General features: G+C 45.1%; 1 protein-coding gene across 3 annotated transcripts; it reads right to left on the bottom strand.

The window, feature by feature from the left end:
• Positions 1-969: 969 nt before the first annotated feature.
• On the bottom strand, positions 970-20,151 carry rogdi (rogdi atypical leucine zipper). 3 transcript variants are annotated; one of them, XR_008563540.2, is made up of 12 exons: positions 19,683-20,151; positions 16,991-17,062; positions 16,666-16,748; positions 16,148-16,202; positions 15,997-16,077; positions 8,124-8,219; positions 7,950-8,048; positions 7,559-7,672; positions 7,419-7,468; positions 5,737-5,863; positions 1,714-1,911; positions 970-1,513 (listed from the first exon to the last, which is right to left on the bottom strand). XR_008563540.2 is itself a non-coding variant. In XM_015976351.3 (11 exons), the coding sequence occupies exons 1-11, from the start codon at positions 19,755-19,757 to the stop codon at positions 1,870-1,872; spliced, it is 894 nt and encodes a 297-aa protein (XP_015831837.1). In that variant the 5' UTR covers positions 19,758-20,151; the 3' UTR covers positions 970-1,869. The 3 variants fall into 3 exon arrangements, 2 of the variants coding, with proteins under 2 accessions (XP_015831837.1, XP_070403070.1); XM_015976351.3 differs by having other exon boundaries at positions 970-1,911; XM_070546969.1 differs by lacking the exon at positions 19,683-20,151 and adding an exon at positions 19,254-19,620 and having other exon boundaries at positions 970-1,911.
• Between the last annotated feature and the right edge of the window lie 1,454 nt (positions 20,152-21,605).

Here is a 21,605-nt window from a genome sequence, read left to right on the forward strand (position 1 = left end):
TGTGCCTAATTCAGTGAAGTTGAAAGGAATATAATTATTACAATGATCCATTTTGATGTCATGATCAGTAATGTTTGATTTAACAGGTGAATCATTATCTACACTCAAACAAGATGTTCATAAAATATAAATTACAGTTAAGGTCACATCTCACAGAAGTTTAAAGATCCTTTATCCGCAGAACTAGAACAGCTAGTATCTGGGAGGTGTGGTTTTCTGAGGGATGTTGGTAACGTCGACAAACATGACAAACTCCAGATTAATAAAACTAGGATGACTTCCCGAGTAATTCAGGTTTTTGAGCAGAACTTCAAAGTGGCCAATCCAAACCATCAAAGCTTTTGACAAGCCGTCAAAGCCCGTCTGCAGCTGGCACACAAACAGCTCCTTCAGAGCACTGCTGTTCTAGACGCAACCAAAGTCCTGTTGTGATCCGAGAGACGACTCTGGACTGACCTGGTCGCATTGCGGTTAATCTACGAACTTCAATGCCTTGGGTCATCCCCCCCCCCACCCGTACGTAGTGTGTACGTAGACACAAGATTGCGTCTGATGCAGTTTTATTAATCAACTCTAGTTAATAGCAGACCACATTCTTTTACACCCAGAACTCAGTTTCTTCCAGATACAAAGGTTCTGATGTACATCTACTTTACAACATCATCACACATTATTCATAAGTTGTCATGCATTATAATTAGTCTAGAAAATAAAGTTTATTAATTATATACGGACTGTCAGAATTAATACGAAGTGTGTTTATGGTCCCTGAATAAGCAAAGAATCCTAAATTCTTCTGATTAAACATTCAAAGATGAACCAGGTTGATATTCTATATTTATATAGAATCATCACATCTTATTGGTCATAATTTAACCCCCCAATTTCATTACATTACAACCAGTTGTTTAAATCCTTAAGTCACAGGTCACCGCTGCTCTGGACAGGCAAAGAGAGCCGTGAAACACATTAGCAGGTACATTAGTAGCTTTATTGCACAGAAAATTCATTTCCACATTTCAGATTACTGGTAGCTTATACAACATAACACTTACTGGAATTAAGTCATTTGTTCCTGATTAGTGTGTCTGTTTCACAGGTAAGGAGCAAAATAAATACATACAGAGCAGCAAAAGAATCAGGCCCACGTGAGGAATGATCAGATAACAACTTAAAACAGCTCCACCGTCCCCACCTCTGATACTAAAGTCGCCTGTGTGTATTTCACACACCAGCACAGAAACCTCCTCACAGCTGATGTAAACAAACCCCTGGAACCACAGCAACAAGCATCAGGTCAGCTGGTGCTTCTGTGGGACAAGGAGAGGCTTCTGGCAGATCCCAGGTCAGAAGCAGAAGCCTGACCCTCGCCACAGATGAGAACTCACTTTGATTCTTTCCACCTGACTGATCTGGGATCTGCTCATCTACTACTGGCCTGGAGGTCTTCCATCTCTTAGTTCATGGTGCAGCAGCACTGCATTAGATAGGGTCACCAAAGAGTCCATAAGACCTAGAGAGAGAGAGAGAGTGTGTGTGTGTGTGTGTGTGTGTGTGTGTGTGTGTGTGTGTGTGTGTGTGTGTGTGTGTGTGTGTGTGTGTGTGTGTGTGTGTGTGTGTGTGTGTGTGTGTGTGTGTGTGGTGACCCTGAGTGTTCTACATGATAAGAACTGATAAATATTAAATAAACTCAGAATAACAACAATCACTCACTGATATAAAAATTCTGATCCGACTCAAACCAGTTGGGTCTGACTGGCTCCGTCACATAATGGTGCAACACTTCAGGCTGGTTCCCAGAACAAAGAACGTACAAAAATAAAATCCTTCCAGAACATCCCTTAGTCCAGTTAGGAGCTCTCAGCAGGACTAGAAGGGTCTGTAGTTCCAGAAACTGGAGAAGACGGATATCTGCAGGACAGAAGTACAGCTCAGTTCAGACACCAGAACCTTAACCAGAACTGTCCCATCAGAAAAAACATCATCCGCTTTAATCCTGATCAGATGAACTGGTCATTAGATAGAGTATCTTACAGCTGATCAGCACCAGCTCCTCTGCAGAAGCACCAGCTTAGGCAGTTTGCTGCTCTGGAGCATACAGGTTAACAGAAGCAGACAGAAAACTGGGTCTACCCAGAGCTCCTCCTTCATGAAGAAGGTGAGACATGACAGGTGCTAAAAGCCTGCCATTCTGCTCAATTCTGAGTCGGCACAAATCCAGCTGCCTAGCTACAGACAACCTGATCCACCTCAGACCTTCAGGGACCTGGTTCTGTGTATGGTGATGTCATCTGAGTGAAGGTGGTTGTCCTTTTCTGTCTTCTATGGATGATCCCTTCTTTTATGACTCACATCACAGTGAGTGTGAAGCTGCTGTCATTTAATGTTGAAAATGAGATTTTATTGTTTAAACTCTTAAAGACTCAGAGCTACAGAAGGTTCCAAGATCAGGTCCATTTGTATGTTAAAGATCATGTGATCTCCATGTTCCTCCCCGACATCTAGATGTAAATAAAACCTGAAAGTATAACAAGCGAGATCTGAGACAGTCTGCTGTCAAACTCTGGCGGTTCCAGTTCCGTCACTGTTGGTTCCCTCACTGACATTACCCTCACTAACGGTTCTTGCTCTGACGGTTCCCTCACCAACGGTGACGGTTCCCTCACTCACTGTTCTTGCTCTGACGGTTCCCTCATTGACGATTCTTGCTCTGATGGTTCTTGCACTGACAGTTCCCTCACTAATGGTTCTTGCTCTGACAGTTCCCTCACTAACGGTTCTTGCTCTGACGGTTCCCTCACTGATTGTTCTTGCTCTGACGGTTCTTGCCCTGACGGTTCCCTCACTGACGGTTCTTGCTCTGACGGTTCCCTCAATGATTGTTCTTGCTCTGACAGTTCCCTCATTAACGGTTCTTGCTCTGACGGTTCCCTCACTGATTGTTCTTGCTCTGACGGTTCTTGCCCTGACGGTTCCCTCACTCACTGTTCTTGCTCTGACGGTTCCCTCAATGATTGTTCTTGCTCTGACGGTTCCCTCGCTGACGGTTCTTGCTCTGACGGTTCCCTCACTCACTGTTCTTGCTCTGACGGTTCCCTTAATGATTGTTCTTGCTCTGACGGTTCCCTCACTGACGGTTCTTGCTCTGACGGTTCCCTCATTGACGATTCTTGCTCTGATGGTTCTTGCACTGACTGTTCTTGCTCTGACGGTTCTTGCACTGACTGTTACCTCACTAATGGTTCTTGCTCTGACTGTTACCTCACTAATGGTTCTTGCTCTGACGGTTCCCTCACTCACTGTTCGTGCTCTGATGGTTCTTGCACTGACTGTTCTTGCTCTGACGGTTCTTGCACTGACTGTTACCTCACTAATGGTTCTTGCTCTGACGGTTCCCTCACTGACGGTTCTTGCTCTGACGGTTCCCTCACTCACTGTTCGTGCTCTGATGGTTCCCTCACTGGTTGTTCTTGCTCTGACGGTTCTTGCCCTGACGGTTCCCTCACTAACAGTTCTTGCCCTGACGGTTCCCTCACTGACGGTTCTTGCTCTGACGGTTCCCTCACTCACTGTTCGTGCTCTGACGGTTCTTGCCCTGACGGTTCCCTCACTGACGGTTCTTGCTCTGACGGTTTCCTCACTCACTGTTCTTGCCCTGATGGTTCCCTCACTAATTGTTCTTGCTCTGACGGTTCTTGCCCTGACGGTTCCCTCACTGACGGTTCTTGCCCTGACGGTTCCCTCACTCACTGTTCTTGCTCTGACGGTTCCCTCACTCACTGTTCTTGCTCTGACGGTTCCCTCACTGACGGTTCTTGCTCTGACGGTTCCCTCATTGATGGTTCTTGCTCTGATGGTTCCCTCACTCACGGTTCTTCCTCTGACGGTTCCCTCACTGACGGTTCTTGCTCTGACGGTTCCCTCACTGACGGTTCTTGCTCTGACGGTTCCCTCACTCACGGTTCTTGCCCTGACGGTTCCCTCACTGACGGTTCTTGTTCTGACGGTTCTTACTCTGACAGTTCCCTTACTGACGGTTCTTGCCCTGACGGTTCCCTCACTGACGGTTCTTGCTCTGACGGTTCCCTCACTCACGGTTCTTGCCCTGACAGTTCCCTCACTGACGGTTCTTGTTCTGACGGTTCTTACTCTGACAGTTCCCTTACTGACGGTTCTTGCTCTGATGGTTCCCTCACTCACGGTTCTTCCTCTGACGGTTCCCTCACTGACGGTTCTTGCTCTGACGGTTCCCTCACTGACGGTTCTTGCTCTGACGGTTCCCTCACTCATGGTTCTTGCCCTGACGGTTCCCTCACTGACGGTTCTTGCTCTGACGGTTCCCTCATTGACGATTCTTGCTCTGATGGTTCTTGCACTGACTGTTCTTGCTCTGACGGTTCTTGCACTGACTGTTACCTCACTAATGGTTCTTGCTCTGACTGTTACCTCACTAATGGTTCTTGCTCTGACGGTTCCCTCACTCACTGTTCGTGCTCTGATGGTTCTTGCACTGACTGTTCTTGCTCTGACGGTTCTTGCACTGACTGTTACCTCACTAATGGTTCTTGCTCTGACGGTTCCCTCACTGACGGTTCTTGCTCTGACGGTTCCCTCACTCACTGTTCGTGCTCTGATGGTTCCCTCACTGGTTGTTCTTGCTCTGACGGTTCTTGCCCTGACAGTTCCCTCACTAACAGTTCTTGCCCTGACGGTTCCCTCACTGACGGTTCTTGCTCTGACGGTTCCCTCACTCACTGTTCGTGCTCTGACGGTTCTTGCCCTGACGGTTCCCTCACTGACGGTTCTTGCTCTGACGGTTCCCTCACTCACTGTTCTTGCCCTGATGGTTCCCTCACTAATTGTTCTTGCTCTGACGGTTCTTGCCCTGACGGTTCCCTCACTGACGGTTCTTGCCCTGACGGTTCCCTCACTCACTGTTCTTGCTCTGACGGTTCCCTCACTCACTGTTCTTGCTCTGACGGTTCCCTCACTGACGGTTCTTGCTCTGACGGTTCCCTCATTGATGGTTCTTGCTCTGATGGTTCCCTCACTCACGGTTCTTCCTCTGACGGTTCCCTCACTGACGGTTCTTGCTCTGACGGTTCCCTCACTGACGGTTCTTGCTCTGACGGTTCCCTCACTCACGGTTCTTGCCCTGACGGTTCCCTCACTGACGGTTCTTATTCTGACGGTTCTTACTCTGACAGTTCCCTTACTGACGGTTCTTGCCCTGACGGTTCCCTCACTGACGGTTCTTGCTCTGACGGTTCCCTCACTCACGGTTCTTGCCCTGACAGTTCCCTCACTGACGGTTCTTGTTCTGACGGTTCTTACTCTGACAGTTCCCTTACTGACGGTTCTTGCTCTGATGGTTCCCTCACTCACGGTTCTTCCTCTGACGGTTCCCTCACTGACGGTTCTTGCTCTGACGGTTCCCTCACTGACGGTTCTTGCTCTGACGGTTCCCTCACTCATGGTTCTTGCCCTGACGGTTCCCTCACTGACGGTTCTTGTTCTGACGGTTCTTACTCTGACAGTTCCCTTACTGACGGTTCTTGCCCTGACGGTTCCCTCACTGACGGTTCTTGTTCTGACGGTTCTTACTCTGACAGTTCCCTTACCGACGACTCAAACCAGAGCCTCACCTGTGCTTAGGGTTAGGTGAGGTGGTGTTTTTTTGTGTTCATGCAGAAGCATTAAGGACCAGAGAGACACGGGGGCTTTTGAAGACCTCACCTTGTCTTTGAGCTGTTGACAGAGCTGCAGGGAAATGGTGAAGAACACCAGAGTGTCATTGAGCCAAGGCACCACACACTCCACTTTGTGAACATGGCTGACCTCAAAACGGTTATTGTTGAGCTCGCTGTGGGATCAAACAACAACAGTTATTATTGTTTACTCTAGAATATTTAGAGCATCTGAGTAAACACAAATATTATTTTGTGCAGTTTAAAGAAGTTCCAGAATGTTCTGAAGAGAATTAGATACAATAATTATAAAGTTCTTTCTACATAAAATGAACTTCAAGAGCAAGTAACCCCAAATCAACCTTTTGGCCTAATAAACTCTAGAAATGTGTCTAACAGGGCTGTCAGTCCCTTCCCCTAGCACCTCTCTCTAGGTCTGCCAGGCGACGCCACCTTTTGATGGGTTTATCAAACAGGAAGTGTGGGTGGAGTAAGACTCTGGTATGGGGGTGACCTCCTCTTCACGCCTGTACCCATTTCTACTGAGTTTTTGAAGCAGGCTTTCAGGCCAGCAAGAAGCTCCAGGACCACATCCTAAAACTGATCCAGTTGTGGGATTGTGGCTCCACCAGTGCCGCTGTGAGAACAACTGCAGCTCAGGGAGGAATGTTTCGGAGGGGGGGTCTGATGTCAAGAAACGCAGCAAAGAAGCCACTTCTCTTTAGGAAACCCCTAAAGTTTACTGGAACACCATGGTGTTTATCACTATGATCATACAGTAACTATAACCTGACTGGCGTTTTTTAGCTTCTTTTATAAGACAGACCATCGCGTCGTTACAGAGTGATGAATCTGAATTTGTTGGGTCCCGTAAACGCGGCAAGGAGCAAAGAGGAAAGGTGACAAAGCTCGATTCTGATGCGCTTAGCCTCGTAGTAATATTGCCGCATGAGCCCCTCACCTCTGACGGCTAAAGGCGTGTCAGCCCCGCTAATCCCTCTGGAGCGAAAAGAGGGTGGTTGCGTTAGTGACGTATGCTGCGCGCCGAGTGCCGGCCGGAAGGGATATAAACACAGATAAACACGACCTCTCACTAGTATCTTTCAACCACCTACAACATGGCAAAATGGACGGACGCGGAGACCATGGAGCATTTGGCCGTGCGAGCGGACGAACAGATTACGTCGCCTTTTTACGGGGACGGTGAGAGACGGCCAGCTGTTCGACAGAGTGGTGAAAACACTGGCTGAGCGGGGCGTCACGCGGGACAAAAAGCAGGTCACATCAAAGCTAAAGGCCCTGAAAAAGAAATGCCATCAGTCTGACGTGTCTTCCGTCTGACGCTGAATGTGCGACCCTGTACGTCACATGCTGGGGGGGGGCGCCCAGCGACCTCCCTTTATCCCGTCCTGGTTGGAGAGGTGCCTGATGGCAGTTTATTCTAGCTTCAGCTTTGCTGCTATAAATGCCAAAATCCTCCCCAGGGAGCCGCGGCAAATCCCGTTTTGCAAACGCTACGGTCCTGTAAAAGCAGCTGCTGATTTCATCATCTGCTGTCCCAACCTGGACATTTGTGTGTACATCTACATAACTAATCCAGATAACTAAAGCCCTCTCCCCGCTGATGATGTTTCTGATTTGGGATAAAGGGTTAGTAAATCTGTCCAAACTACTGAAAACATGAATTAATATGTTCCAGAAAATTGATTAATCTTCAAAAATGAGACTTACAACATGGCACCGGGGTTGTGCAACACCGAGCTCCCAACTGGCTTGAAATTCTAAGGAGACAGAAGAAAACCCAGTCCAGTATCAGTCAGGTGGGCTTTGTAAGGCTTCATGAGGAGCTTTAAGATGCCTTGTGTTCAAACCTTGGTGGTGTTTGGAGGCAGCACGTGCAGCTGGTAGACGGTCAGACACAGTTTGCTCAAGTTTATGTAAAAGTTCACCATCACATCACCAGGCATTGGAGGGGTGAACATTTTCTGAAGATCAAACAAAAGACTGATCTGTGGAGCCTGGTTTCATATTACCTCCAGATGCAAGACAGTTGTTAGTTCCACAACCAGAAGACAGAATCACACTGGAAGCTGTGTGATCTGTGTCATTAAAGCATGACAGAATGCTCAGACATTAGCTCTGGCGTTAGAGCTAATGTCTGAGCTAACAGCAGACCCAACAGCAGGGCTAATGTTAGCTCGGACAACATCTTGGGTTCATGTCAACACTGAGTTTGTGTGTGAAGTGCACGCTGGTCCATACCATGAGACCACTGGTTGCGAGTTCTGGAAGTGTCAGAGAAGCCGGGGTGGTGAGGCGGTTCCGTGCCCGAGTCAGCTGCAGCATCACAGCATCCATGAGCTACAGCATCAGTAGAAAAAGAAGGTTGTTATAAGAGGTGACAGAGATGAGGGGCCTGAGGTGAGCCGGACCGACCTTATTAACCTCAGCACCCGTCTTAAACTGGTAGCTCTCATCATGGCTGCCCAGCAGCTGCAACGCCTGGATCACATGGTTCCTGGCATCTTGGATCTAAGGACATAGACAAGTGAGATTGATTCAGAGTGGAGTCAGGAAATGACTGATAAACTTCATAATTGGTGATGGAACTGGATAAAGGTAAGTCAGAAACTAACGCCCAGACATTCACCACAAGCATCTTTTTGTCCCATGATTTATGAATGAATGTTCTGAAGCAAGAACCTGAGATACTAGCAAACTGTGTTCATTTTCACATGAAAACATTATTCTAATAATGCAAGGAGGTAAACTAAAGGTAAGAAATGTCTTATGGTGTGTTTATTAGAGTTTTACCTGCACTAATTTACCAAGGTGGGCTGCCTGACAATTTTTTTCCTCACAAAAACATCGCAAGAACACTGAAGGCTGATAATATCGCCACAAAACAATAAAACAACCAGATGCTCCGCGTGTTCGGGTTGGCTCCAGCGATCTCCCCCAGCGTTGCCAACTGTTTTTGACTGAAAGTAGCTGAACTTCCCCCCAAAAGTCGCTAGATGTCGCCAGATGACATCATGTGCTAATTTGCATGCGACGCAATGACGTAATCTGGTTTGCGTGATGACGTCACCGGTCTTGTAGAGTAAATCAAATAAAACCTGCGTGATTTTTTATTAAAAAAATGTTTTTATTATATTTTATTAAAATAAAAACTCCATAGAATACAAAACAGCAGCCTTTACAACATCAAGGAAAGGTGGCACAAATAAATGGAAGGAATATTTATATTTTGTCTGAAGAGAATGGAACTCTTAAACACAAAAATATTAAATCGATAGGAATGTATGTATGATTGAATTAAAATGAATTGTCTCTTGTAGTTGTGCCTTGAGGTGTATTCTTCTGTTGTGATTCAGTGCTATATACTGACCTAACAGATAATATATATATATATATATATATATATATATATATATATATATATGTGTTTTGTTTTTGTTTGGTTTTGTTGTTTTTAGTACTTTAGTGTAAAAAGAAGCAGGCCGTATTTAGTATTCAGAAACGTTACATGCAAACTGCCAATGACCTGAGGTGTTTGTCTTACAGTATTATTCTGATTTTTATAAAAGTTTTAAATGTGCTACATTATTGAAGTCATCATAGAGTTCCAATGTTCCTTGAATGCACCACAAGTGGTGCGAGAAGCCATGTGTGAGTGCGACGCTGCCAGCCAGTGCCAGCCGAGCTCAGCTGCCGAAATGCGGCAGGATGGCGGAAGGAGCGGTCGCCCTTTATGAAGCGCCGGTGGCGATCTCAAATAATGGACTTGTGAAAACCCACAAAAGGTTTGATTGGCCAACGGGGGTAGCGTGATCATGCTGCACGCACATGCGCAGATCATTTTCTTTCTGATCCTCTGGAAGGAAGGACGGTCCCGTCGCTTCAGATGCATCTCTAATCTGCAGGTAAAGTCGGCTACAAAGTTGTAGTCAAAGTAGCTGAGGGGGGTCAGAAATGTCGCCAGATTTGTCGCTAGGCGCTTTTTTGAAAAAAAGTTGTTAAGGGGGTCCGAAAAGTCGTTAGAAATGGCGACAAAGTCGCTAAGTTGGCAACACTGATCTCCCCTCCCACCAACGCTGCTGGTAACAACACCGTAACACTTTTATAACCCCGGATGTGGACTCACCAAGCAAATACTTTTCAGATCATCACATCTACTGTTTTAACTCCCAGCCGTGGACGTAGGTCTGTTCCTCACACTGTTTCCGTGTTTTGATTGAATTTGTGTTGCTGTCAGTTTTCATTGTCGCCTTTCATTCATCAGCTAAAATGTCAATATTCGTCATAATTTTGTTTTAATAGAAGTGATCAGTTTTAGTTCATTTTTGCTGCAGAAATTAATTCCTCACGAAAAACAAACAAAAATATTTCATCAATGTAATGAACACTGCTAGCCAAGAGGTTGTAGCCAATTCATGAGCAACAATCCCGAGTTATGGACCAAACCATTACCTTTTCAGGAATAAGGTATGACTTTTTTACGCAAGTCTGTTAAAATGATAGTCTTACCCAGTACCGTAATATAATGTAAGAAATACGTCTTTTTATTTTTTTGGAGTAAGCCCACCCCCAATACCGTAGAGCCCCATGCAATTGGAATTGAGCGCCATTTGGCATTAGCCAATAGCGTTAGACATCTGCTTACATACAGATGTCAATCACAGAGCATGCACGCATGTTTGCAGACATACCTAGACTGATGTACTGTTTTCTTGACTTTCAGGATGCTTTTACATAATATGCCCAAACGGGGTGTCCACAGGTCTGGAGTTCTCTCTTGTTGTGTTTGTGTACTTTGTCTTTTTCTTCCTTTTTTATGGTGACTTGTTCCTCTCAACGCGGTCATGTTCTGATCACCTACAGCTTATGAGTGGTGGGAACCCTTTAAGCACCAAAGTTGCAATACTGTGTTTAACGAGCCACCGCTGCAGATATAATCCCTCAGTAAGTTATTACTTTACACCAGTGGAGATGTGTAACACTAGCGCATCCAGCAACACTTTTGGGTGCTTTTATTGACTTTTACGGAGTTTATAGAGTTTGAAAACTGTCCCCTGTAGAAGGCTCCCGACTAAGGACAGGAGGGGAGCGGAGCGGAGCACACAGACGTTGAATATTATTATTATAGATCCTTTGCTGCGTGATGTCACATGTCCACACCCTGCCTCCCAGCTCTGGGCTGGAGGCCAAGAAGATGGCACCTCTCCATTGACCACTGTTGTGTTCATCTGTTAGCTGTCAATAAATAGAGGTAAATAGCAGCAAAATAAAACCCATCAGCATGATGTAATGTAGACGAAGGCCCTGTATTTGTTTGCAGCCTGCTCCTTCAGTGTGACAAAGGTTAACTTTCTGCCCAAGACACAGATTGTGTTGGCCTCACACCAGGAGGAGTCGTCTCCTTAGTTATCCTATCCTTATCAGCTTCAAGGTCTCCTCACAAGACATCCCTACAGGAGAGAAGACTTTTCTCTAACTCCTTTTTAATAAAAATATCTGATTCCGGCTCAGAAAGCAATTCCTTTACTTTACAGGTTAAGAACAATTACATTAAACAAGGAATGTTTATCTAAAGTGTTTTAATAATGTCTGGACCGTTTAAAATTAATGAATTAATCAACATAAATGTTTATTCTTAAGCTTTCTTTCAGATCTTATATACACGAAATGAGTACTTGGTGAGTTTAATAATGAGTTATTATAGTATATTTACATATTAGTATTGGTATATTAACAAAGGAATGGTTAACATATTTGCTTCATATTAAGTGAAATAGGCTTTCTTGAGTGTCTGAGGAAGGAGTGACGTTTGAGGACCATTGGTAACGCCCATTTGCATTTTGATTTGTCCAGAACTGATAAACAAGAAATGTTAATTCAAATTAAAATTCAAAGATACTTTATTAATCCCTGAGGGAAATTTGGGTTTCAGTACACACAATTCTGAGATCAGACATACATAGGCATAGACACATGACAAGAATTGGTGACTGTGGTCATTCACAACCCGAGTCGCGCTACCTTAATAGAGATCAGAGGGTTTACATGAGGATTGAGTCAGGTGGAGGAAAAAAAGGAACTTCAGAGTTACCCTCCACAGGGAGGGCAGCTTTGCTCTGCAAGAAAACACCTCAGACAGAAATGCAACAGACTTCAGACATCACACAACACAAGTGTCCACTAGGTGGGGAGGTAGGGTTGGGGACTCTCCAAACATCAGTGCATGCAGCCGCGATAAGCAGCGCTCTTCACCTCCGTTTGGACAGGGGAAGGAGGTAGTTGGGTTAGAGAGCACAGTGACTCCTGGAAACGATTCAACGGTCTTCACCGGTCACAGTCCCGCCCAGGCTGGGATAGGGAAACAGAGTTACCATGGCGACGGCGGCCTGCCACATTTCTTCTGAGGGGGAGTAATCACTTCAGCCTCATAGGCTCAAGGGCACCAGATTCAGATAAGAACTTGTTTTGGGACCAGACAGAGATAATTTCCTCTCTGTCTTAAAGTTCTGTTGGTCCCCAACCCCTCTCAATCCAATAATGGCGTAATTAATCTATCCCAATCCGTGCTGATCCAACAACTCTATCCTTGATCGCATCCATCTTTTGTGTCAGAGTCTGAATCTCAGCCAAAGTTCCAAGCTTACGACTCATCTCGACAATTATATGAGTCTGTGCATTCACAGCGCGGTGTAATCCATCCCTGAGCTCCGGGAAAGAGCCAGTATTCCTGGACAGCTCATTAATTTTCCGGTAAACCAGGTAACCTCCCAGGCCGAACAGCACAAAACCCGACACCAACACCACAAATATCCACACGTCTTCAGAATCCTCTACAGACAGTTGAGAGAGGCAGATCAGGTTCCACTGTTTCCAGGAGTCCATGATATGCCAGACTGGCTCTGTCCCAGAGGGGCAACCGGGAGCCCCTTCTCCCATTCTCATTGTTGAAAAAAAATTGTTAATCGCGTTGAGAGACCAACTGACCAGGTCCATTTTAATAATTTCCCGTTTCCAGAAAAAATGCAGAAGCGACGTACACCCAAAGACAGACAAAGAGCCTTGGGATAAGATATGGAGGGGAGGAGGAAAAAAAGCGTCTGAACTCTCCAAGAGCCGGAAGAAGAGGTAGCATTTCCTCTTTTATTCAGTTCCTGCAAAAGCTTCCAACTAAAATGATCATCCTAGGGGAAATCGAGCCAGATTTTTTCGTGGAATAGTTTTAGCGGCAGAAAGAACCATCCTTTCCAAGATCAGACAATTATTATTTGCTCAATCTACAATTTGTCTCTGTGTCAAATTATTATAAAGTGTTGGTTCCCTGGCACACCAAAGTACCTGGTTTCATCATCAATCGAATATTAAAGGTTCAATAATATTGATAATCCATATTTTTATGGAATTTTACATTTTATTGAATACCTTTATATTCTATTGAGAATTTATTAAAAGTAACCATTTACATAACTTTACAATGCTCAACACACACAGTATATACAATTATGCACGACAGCGAGGACGAGGATCCGGCCGGGGTGAAACTGACCGACCGAGCGGATCTAGCAGCGGGGGAGAGCTGTGCTGCAGATCAGTCCTGAGAAATAAATGTGTGTGAAAATGACAACACCAGTGTGGTGTGTAGTTCTGTGTGTGAACCACGGTAAGAATCTTGTTCCAATAATTGCAAAAATTGTGTTGTGTAATTGGGGCGAGCAGTTGCTAATGTATTTTGGGTTTCTGTTTACGTTGCTCATCAGAATAAACGGAGAACAATCTCCAAAGATGAGTGGTGTCACAGCGATCGTTCAGCAGTAACCCACAGAACATAGAAAAGATCCGGTTTCTCCTTCGGTTCAGCTGTGAGAAGTCCAGACGGCCGGTTCTGAGGACTGTCGTCTCACAGCTAGCTTACCATTTAAAATGCTTCTAGAAGCTTTGTGCTAAACATCGTTAGCTTGAGATGATTATTATTTTTGTTCATCTGCACAAAGATATGTTAGATGATCTAAAGTAGTGATATCTAAATCCCTAGGTTTTATTTTGTTAGCTTAAATCGTGGAAATACAGCTCTGAATGAAGGCTGGAGGCAGAGTTCCTGGCTTCCAGCTAGTGTGGATCTGCGCAGTTACCCGGATGTAAACAAAAACATGCAATGGGTCCCTCACAAACTGAAAACAGAGGCGCATGATCAATCAGTCAGCAGTCTCCCCATGACTAAAACCGTACTTAAGCTCAGCAAAAAAAATGTACTTACGCCAAGTAGGTTTGTGATCTATCAAACATGGAGTACGCACAGCTGCACGCAATCTCCGCTTCATAAATCAGGAACTATCTAGAAAGGTTCTCAGCTGCTTTTTAGTCACGTCACGCCCTCACCACGCCCACTTTCTGCCATAAATATCAATGCAAAGTGCCTTGTGGATCTCATGCATATACATAAGCCGGCTGTTGCAGCGCTCCGCCAATGGCGATGGCAACCGTAGATCAAGGCAGATCAAGGAAGCACCATTTCACAGAAGCAGAAATCGAGGTGGAGAAAAGAAAGGAATTGCTTTTGCAAAACAAATATGAGAAAATCCACGGAGTGGCACAGTGTTGCTGAAGCCGTCAATGCTGACTTCTTCAGAGAGATCTGTGGCGGATATAAAAAATGGTCCAATCAGGATTTGATCCCCAGACTCCCAGATGAAAGTCACACACGCTGACCAGTCAGCCAAACAGAAATCTCCCCTGTCCAAGTAGCCAGGGCGCATGATCAATCGGGTCACAGTGACAGGACACACACACTGTCACAGACACATGACATTCTGTCTCAATCTGTCCCCCTGCTGATATTCTGCATTCCGTATTCTGCGCTTCAGGTTGTGTATGTGGTGTGTGTGTGTGTGTGTGTGGGGGGGGGGGGGTCTTGTTCTGTGTGAAAACAAAGCAGTACAAGTGATAATGTTACAGGATTTCATAATTGTATCCTTCTCAGCAGCAGCACTGCAGGTGCTCACCATGTCCAACATGTGTGTAAGCCAGGTCCTTAGTCAACTTAAAGTTGCGAACATTTTTCCGCTAAGTTTTCTTTCATGAATCCCAAAGTTTGCGTGGAAAGTTGCTTACGCAGTTTTCCGACCCGGTTTTGTGCGTAAGCAAGCTTGATAAATGAGGCCCCTGGTCTATAGGGCCTTACATGGACAAGCACCATCTTACATTGGTGATCTTCTTAGTCCCTACACCCCCAGCAGGTCCCTGAGGTCCAGTGATCAAAGCCTACTGGTTGTGCAGCACCAGGCTAAAGGTCAAAGGTGACAGATCATTTGCTGCTGTGGCCCCCAGACTCTGGACCTCTCTCCCCCTGAGCCTGAGATCAGTGGACTCAGTGGTCTCCTTTAAATAGCAGCTGAAGACTCACTTGTTCAAGCTTTGGCGTGACCTTCATCACCCTCTCCTGGTTCTGCTCGATCTACCTATTCCACCTTCCCCAGGATCCAGACTTCACTCTTATCTATTCACTCTCTCACTCTTTCTTTATGTAATGTAATCACAATTGTCAATTTTTGCTCCTTTTAAACACATTTTTAATCATTTTCTAAAATCTTTTTTATATTTTAAATGTTTTGTTTTTCTGAAGCGCCTCATGATTTTTATTTTTGAGAGGTCCTCGTGCAGGTGGTGTGTCTGTGGGAGGACAAGCCCGTGTACCAGATTCAGACCGACTCCAGTGGTCTTCTGGTAACCAGCGTTTGTGTCCATTAAGGGTCTTCTGAACCACTCAGGTCTCACCCTCCATCTAGAATAAATTGACCATAGTAGACTCTGCTAGGGCCTCGGACATCAATAGGGTCATCAAACTCCACCGTTGCAAGAGGAACCCATCAAAACATCCACAGCTCTGTTTGTTATGGATTCATATCATAAGGATATGCTTCATACCTAGCACGGTTCACAGCCCCCCCCCCCCCCCCCACCACCACCACCACCACCACACACACACACGTCTGTCTTTCTATCATAGTGAGGACACTCCATTGACTTGCATTCATTTTTGTGATTTCACCATGCCTAACCCATACCCCCAACCCTAACCATAACCAACGTTGATCTATTCCTAACCTTAACTAAAACTTAATTCACACCATACCTCTGACTGGTGTAGTAAGCTTCTGGTATGCTTCTAAAAAAACGAGGACCAAAAAAATATCCTCATTTTGAAAAATGTCCTCACTTTGTCGGGAAAATGGTCAAAAGGGTCCTCAGTATGTAGTATGTACAAGAACACACACACACACACACACACACTGACCTGCTGTAGCTTCCACTGCTTGTCGTCTCTGAACTGAAAATGCAGAACTTGGCTGCTCTTCGCAACCTTCAGGTTTATGTCCTGTCAGTAAAAGCGTCGTTAGAACGTTCCTCACAAAGTGAGACTGAAATAAGAAAACGGTAAGACTCACAGCTTGTGTCAGAGCCTCGCCCTGCAGGGTCAGCACCCCCTTCACCTGGTCCATCCTGCAGAAGCAGGCACACACAAACATCACCAACACGTTCTACACAAATGTCAAACATTTAAAAAAAACAAGTCTTTTATGTTCTAGAAAACGGAGAAATGTGTGTTCATACAAAAGCTCTTGTTTTCAGTGGGGAGAAACAACGTCTATAAACCTCCCAGCATGTTTTTGGCCAAAGTCCAAAAGATTAAAGTGCTTGAAACAGAAGCCAACAGTGGACCTGATCAAACTCGGATGCTCTGACAGGTCTGTTTAAAGGCCGAGTCGCTTGAATAAAGTTCCACTGTGAAAACATTCTGAAATGAGCCACTAAAGGAGGTAAAAGACACAGAACTGGTTTCTGCGAGAGAATCGGATTCCAACATGAAAACCAATACAGAGAACCGAGGTGGGCCCAGCCGACGTCTGCTGCTAACACACACTGCAAACAGTAAAGACTTGCTGTTAAATCAGTGAGGCATTACGTTGAGCTGCCGAGGATAAAGTTCTCCTGCTTGAGCTGACTCTCCAGGCCTGGAGTTGGCATGCAGAAGCGTCTGGAGGCCTCCTGCAGACGAGAGCAGAGTGATTCTGATCCATCACGCACGACCCATCCGTGTTTTCAGGTTTAACTTCTGTTGCAGCATAAGTTCAAACTGACCACAACTTCTCTTTTACTACTAGTTCTGTTGTGGCTTTTAAATTTCTGTGGACCTTCTGGGCTACCGTACGAAAAACACAAACAAACAAACAAACACATGAGAAGAATCTATGGAAAGTTTCTTAGGTCCAGCTGAGCTGAGCATCTACCTTCAGCACATCCTGCAGCTGCTTCAGAACAGAGTGCACTTCTTCTTTCAGCAGCCAGTTGAACTCCTCCTCCTATCAAACAGGAAATACGATTGATCCTCTAGCACAATGACCACACGCACACGCACACACACACACACACACACACACACGCACACGCACACGCACACGCACACGCACACGCACACGCACACGCACACACACACACACACACACACACACACACACACACACACACACACGCACACACACACACACACACACACACACACACACACACACACACACACACACACACACACACACACACACACACACACACACACGATTTAGGATGAGTTTAGCACAATCGCTGCACTCCAGTGCACACTGGGAGTCTCAGCCACGAAGCCACTTCTCCACTGTGCGCCTCACAAGATCCCTAAATCCCTCCAGTTTCTGCCGTCCGCCATTAAACCAAAATGAAAGAAATGACGTTTGATGTCATATGTGGCGTTGATCATCTCTACTGCCAGGACTGAAGCTATGAAAAACACATGCTGCACTTCTGCAATGATACAGGAAGTAAATGAGCCGTTGGATCACTTGTATTGGTGTAATCGACATACATATGAAATTGCATCGCTGCTCTAGACTTTTATTTTGAAAATTACCGTAATTTTTACAATGAAACTGTGCGTGATTTCCTGTCTAGCCCTATGTAAATTCCGGAACTTGTCGTGTCCCAGAAGTGGCGTACGTCACACGTCACGTGATCAGGAAGCAGAACATCCATGTGTTAGGAGATCGTTTAGGGCCGCTGCTGTAAAAAAAGTGAGGCGCGATCCGGAAAAGCTTCTGCCGATCACAATTCAACAACGGATTATGAAAGAACGGATAACGCTCGAAACACGCAGATTCTTCCGCATGTAAGAGGTGAGTCTCCTCTTTGTTTTGGTAGTTTTGGCATCAACATCATTCTAGCGTGCAACATTCTGTGACTCTTAAAAATACAGTAAAAATGCTGAAAAACGCTGGCGGTGAAGGGCTTTTCTGATCAGAAAACGGCTAGCAGCGAATGAGTTAAAATACTCGAGCAGAAATGTCATCCGTCCAAATTAAACAACTGAATTTCAACGTTAAATTTCAGCTGAAAAAACTCAACATTAAATGGTAAATGGCCTGTATTTGTAAGTCACACCCATCTACTTCTGGACCACGGGTCCCCGGGTGAACGCAAGTCAACGGGGCTAAAAACGCTATTTTCTGATCCGCCTTTTGTGTTCCATGGATTTCACACATGATGTCCGTAAATTTAAAGACCCATTTTGATACCAAGAACCCCCTTATTTTCGAACGAGGATAAACTCTATTTTAGGTTTTGTACAAATGCGCTTCTCTAAAGTAACGTCGTTGAACCCGACATGGGGAAAAGCAGATTGTAGTTCAGCAAACTTCGAATTCTGCTTCCAGAACGTCTTCAAGAAACCAAAGAAGTTCAGTCGCCTTCATTCGAACCCCTTTGGATTACCATGACCTGGATGACCGAGAACCTTCTATCCGTCCATTTTCTTTACCTGCTCATCCACGCAGGGTCGCTGGTGCCCATCTCCAGCGGTCTCCGGGAAAACAGGCGGGGTACACCCATCACAGGGCAACACAGAGACACACATGACTACGCACACTCACACCTAAGGACAATTTAGAGAAACCAATCAACCTGACAGTCGTGTTTTTGGACTGTGGGAGGAAGCCGGAGAACCCGGAGAGAACCCACGCATGCACAGGGAGAACATGCAAACTCCATGCAGAAAGATCCCAGGACCTTCTTGCTGCAAGACAACGGCACTAACCACTGCGAATGACTGAAGACCTTCATCGGCAAAGTCTGGAATTGATTTTTTACGGATGGAGTATTTTAAGTAAAACATTCAAATACATAATTTCACAGAATAAAAATTCAATGTCTAAAAAAATCATATTCTGTGAGACTGTATTTCTTCCATAACATTGTTTTACCTCAAATAATTCTAAATAACAGAAAACAGTTTCTTATTCATTAGTCCATCATAATCCTTTAAAATGTCTTTAGCTAAAGGGCCATTCCCTTTATTCGCTTCCACCTGTGATCATTTGTTCTAAAGGTGCACACCTGTACAGGACACACCTGAACTGATTTACTCTACAACTAAAATAAAATCTTTAAAATGCAGTTTGACATTTGCCAGACCTTTATTTTGTGAATGAAATGGAATTTTGTCACTAAATTAAAGAGGTAAGATACCTGGCCCCTCTGCAGGTAACGCTGCACCTGAGCTGCCCCCTCCCCCAGAGGAAGGCGGGCATCTGATAGGTGCGTTTCTGTGATGTTCTAGGGCATCGGGTTGAGCCTGAACAGTAGCTGCCTGGCGTTTAAAAGGTCCGAGAGTCTGTCGTGAGCGGATGATCTCTACACGCGGAGTCTCCGGTTATTGCTATGTTCGGATGTTGCGTTAACTGGGCCCACAGGACAGGAGTGTCAACAGGGCACCGACCGACACGATGCTTCCCTACCCGCAGCAGCAGCAGCCCTGAGGGCTCGCTGTTCTCACACCACATCCAGCAGCATGTTGAAGCCGTGGACAATAATATTAGAAGGCTCATCAGCGGGCAGCTAGCGGTCCACTGTCCTGTTTTCTGGTGGTTCGGTTCGATTCAGCACCGAGGCGCTTACCAACACAGCTCTCTCCACCTGGCTGGCCGCCGACATCTTGGGCAGCTCGGACAGAGACCTCTGTGGGTTCAACATGTTTATTCGGTCCGCAGCAGCAGCAGCAGCTCACCCGGGTAGAGGCAAAAATAACAGCTCCGGCGGACGGTCGCGCGAAGAGGACTAGCCTAGCGGAGACAGTGTGGCCTTCAAGACTACCGTAAATTATAGCTCTCCGTTAAAACGGGCGTGATAAGTGAACACCAGTGTGGTTCATGTCAATGGAACACCCCATAAACACGAATGACACGTCACGTTAAAAAGCTTGACATAACGGAGGCAAGAGTTCATATGACACTCTTCAAAAAATATGTTAAATATTGTAGCATTGATGGGATTTGGTAAATTATGCTAATTGTTCCATTAACGCAGCAAGTTTTTAGATTAGATTTTCATTTATGTAAAATGTGCTCATTCTAACTGATCAAGATTCATGTCTCACTGAATCGTAAAAAAATAACGAGTGGATCTTATATTTACAAGAATCTATTGAACGCACCATTACGATGGTCACACGCTAGCTATTAAAATAAGCCCGCCTACTTAACCTTATATGGGAACACCACTTCCGCTCACTGTCCCATAAACAAAAATCTTCAGTGCTCGGTCTAATACGCCTCTGGAGCATAGACTGTACATGGCTCTGGAGCCAAACTCCATGTTTTATGTCTGATTTTGTCTTTAAGATTCAGACTCGGAAGAGAACCAGGTTCGAGTCAGATGCTCAACTGTTTACAGTTTAGTCTGGACTCAAAACAAATGAAGACTTTCTGATTTTAACTTCCTTTTAAAATCAGTTGATGTTTATACCTTGCTGGTTTTTGTGATGTTTATCTGTGTACGGTGACGTAAGCAAACGTCACAGCTAATAGCTCTAGAGTCACTAGTTCATCTGGTGCAGGTCAATTATTAGAGCATCACGACAAAGTTGATTTATTTCAGTAATTCCATTCAAAAAGTAAAACGTGAATATTAGATTCATTCACAGACTGATATATTTCCAATGTTTATTTCTTTTTTTTTATGATTATAACTGAAAATTAACAAAAATCCCCAATTCAGTATCTCAGAAAATTTGAATATTGTGAAAAGATTTAATAGTGAAGACCTCTGGTGCCACACTAATCAGCTAATTGACTCAAAACACCCACCAACGCCTTTACATTGCCTCTCAGTCTAGTTCTCTAGGCTACACAATCACAGGGGAGTTCTCTAAAAGACGACCACTGACACCTTGCACAAGGAGGGCAAGACACAACAGGTCAACAGAGGCTGGCTGTTCACAGAGCTCTGTGTCCAAGCACATTAATAGAGAGGTGAAGGAGGGACAAGATGGTAGAAAACGTGTACAAGCAGTAGGGATACCTGCATCCTGGAGAGGATAGTGAAACAAAACCTATTCAAAATGTGGGGGAGATTCAAAAAGAGTGGACTGCAGCTGGAGTCAGTGCTTCAAGAACCACCACACACAGACGCCTGCAAGACACGGTGGGTTTCAGCCGTCACATTCCTTGTGTCAAGCCACTCGAACAAGAGACCAAGCCCTTTTAGTAGAAAACTGGAATAAATACATCAACATTTAGAAAAACAAACAATTTAAATACATTTTCATAAATGTGTAGATAAATGTCACCTGGCGTGGTCAAACTTCATTATAGAACTGAAGAAGCAATCTTGCAAATGCTTGAAATGGGCTGTGCCTGTAACACCAGAGTCACCACGGGTCCTGAAGGGCTAAAGACAAAAAGGACTGGACTGCTGCTGAGTGGTCCAAAGTCATCTTCTGTGATGAAAGTAAATTTTGCATTTCCTTTGGAAATCAAGGTCTCAGATTTGGAGGAAGAGCAGAGAGACACAGAATCAACATAGCTTGAGGTCCAGTGTAAA

The sequence above is a fragment of the Nothobranchius furzeri genome, chromosome 18 (assembly GCF_043380555.1).
Source record: "Nothobranchius furzeri strain GRZ-AD chromosome 18, NfurGRZ-RIMD1, whole genome shotgun sequence".
Lineage (NCBI taxonomy): Eukaryota > Metazoa > Chordata > Actinopteri > Cyprinodontiformes > Nothobranchiidae > Nothobranchius > Nothobranchius furzeri.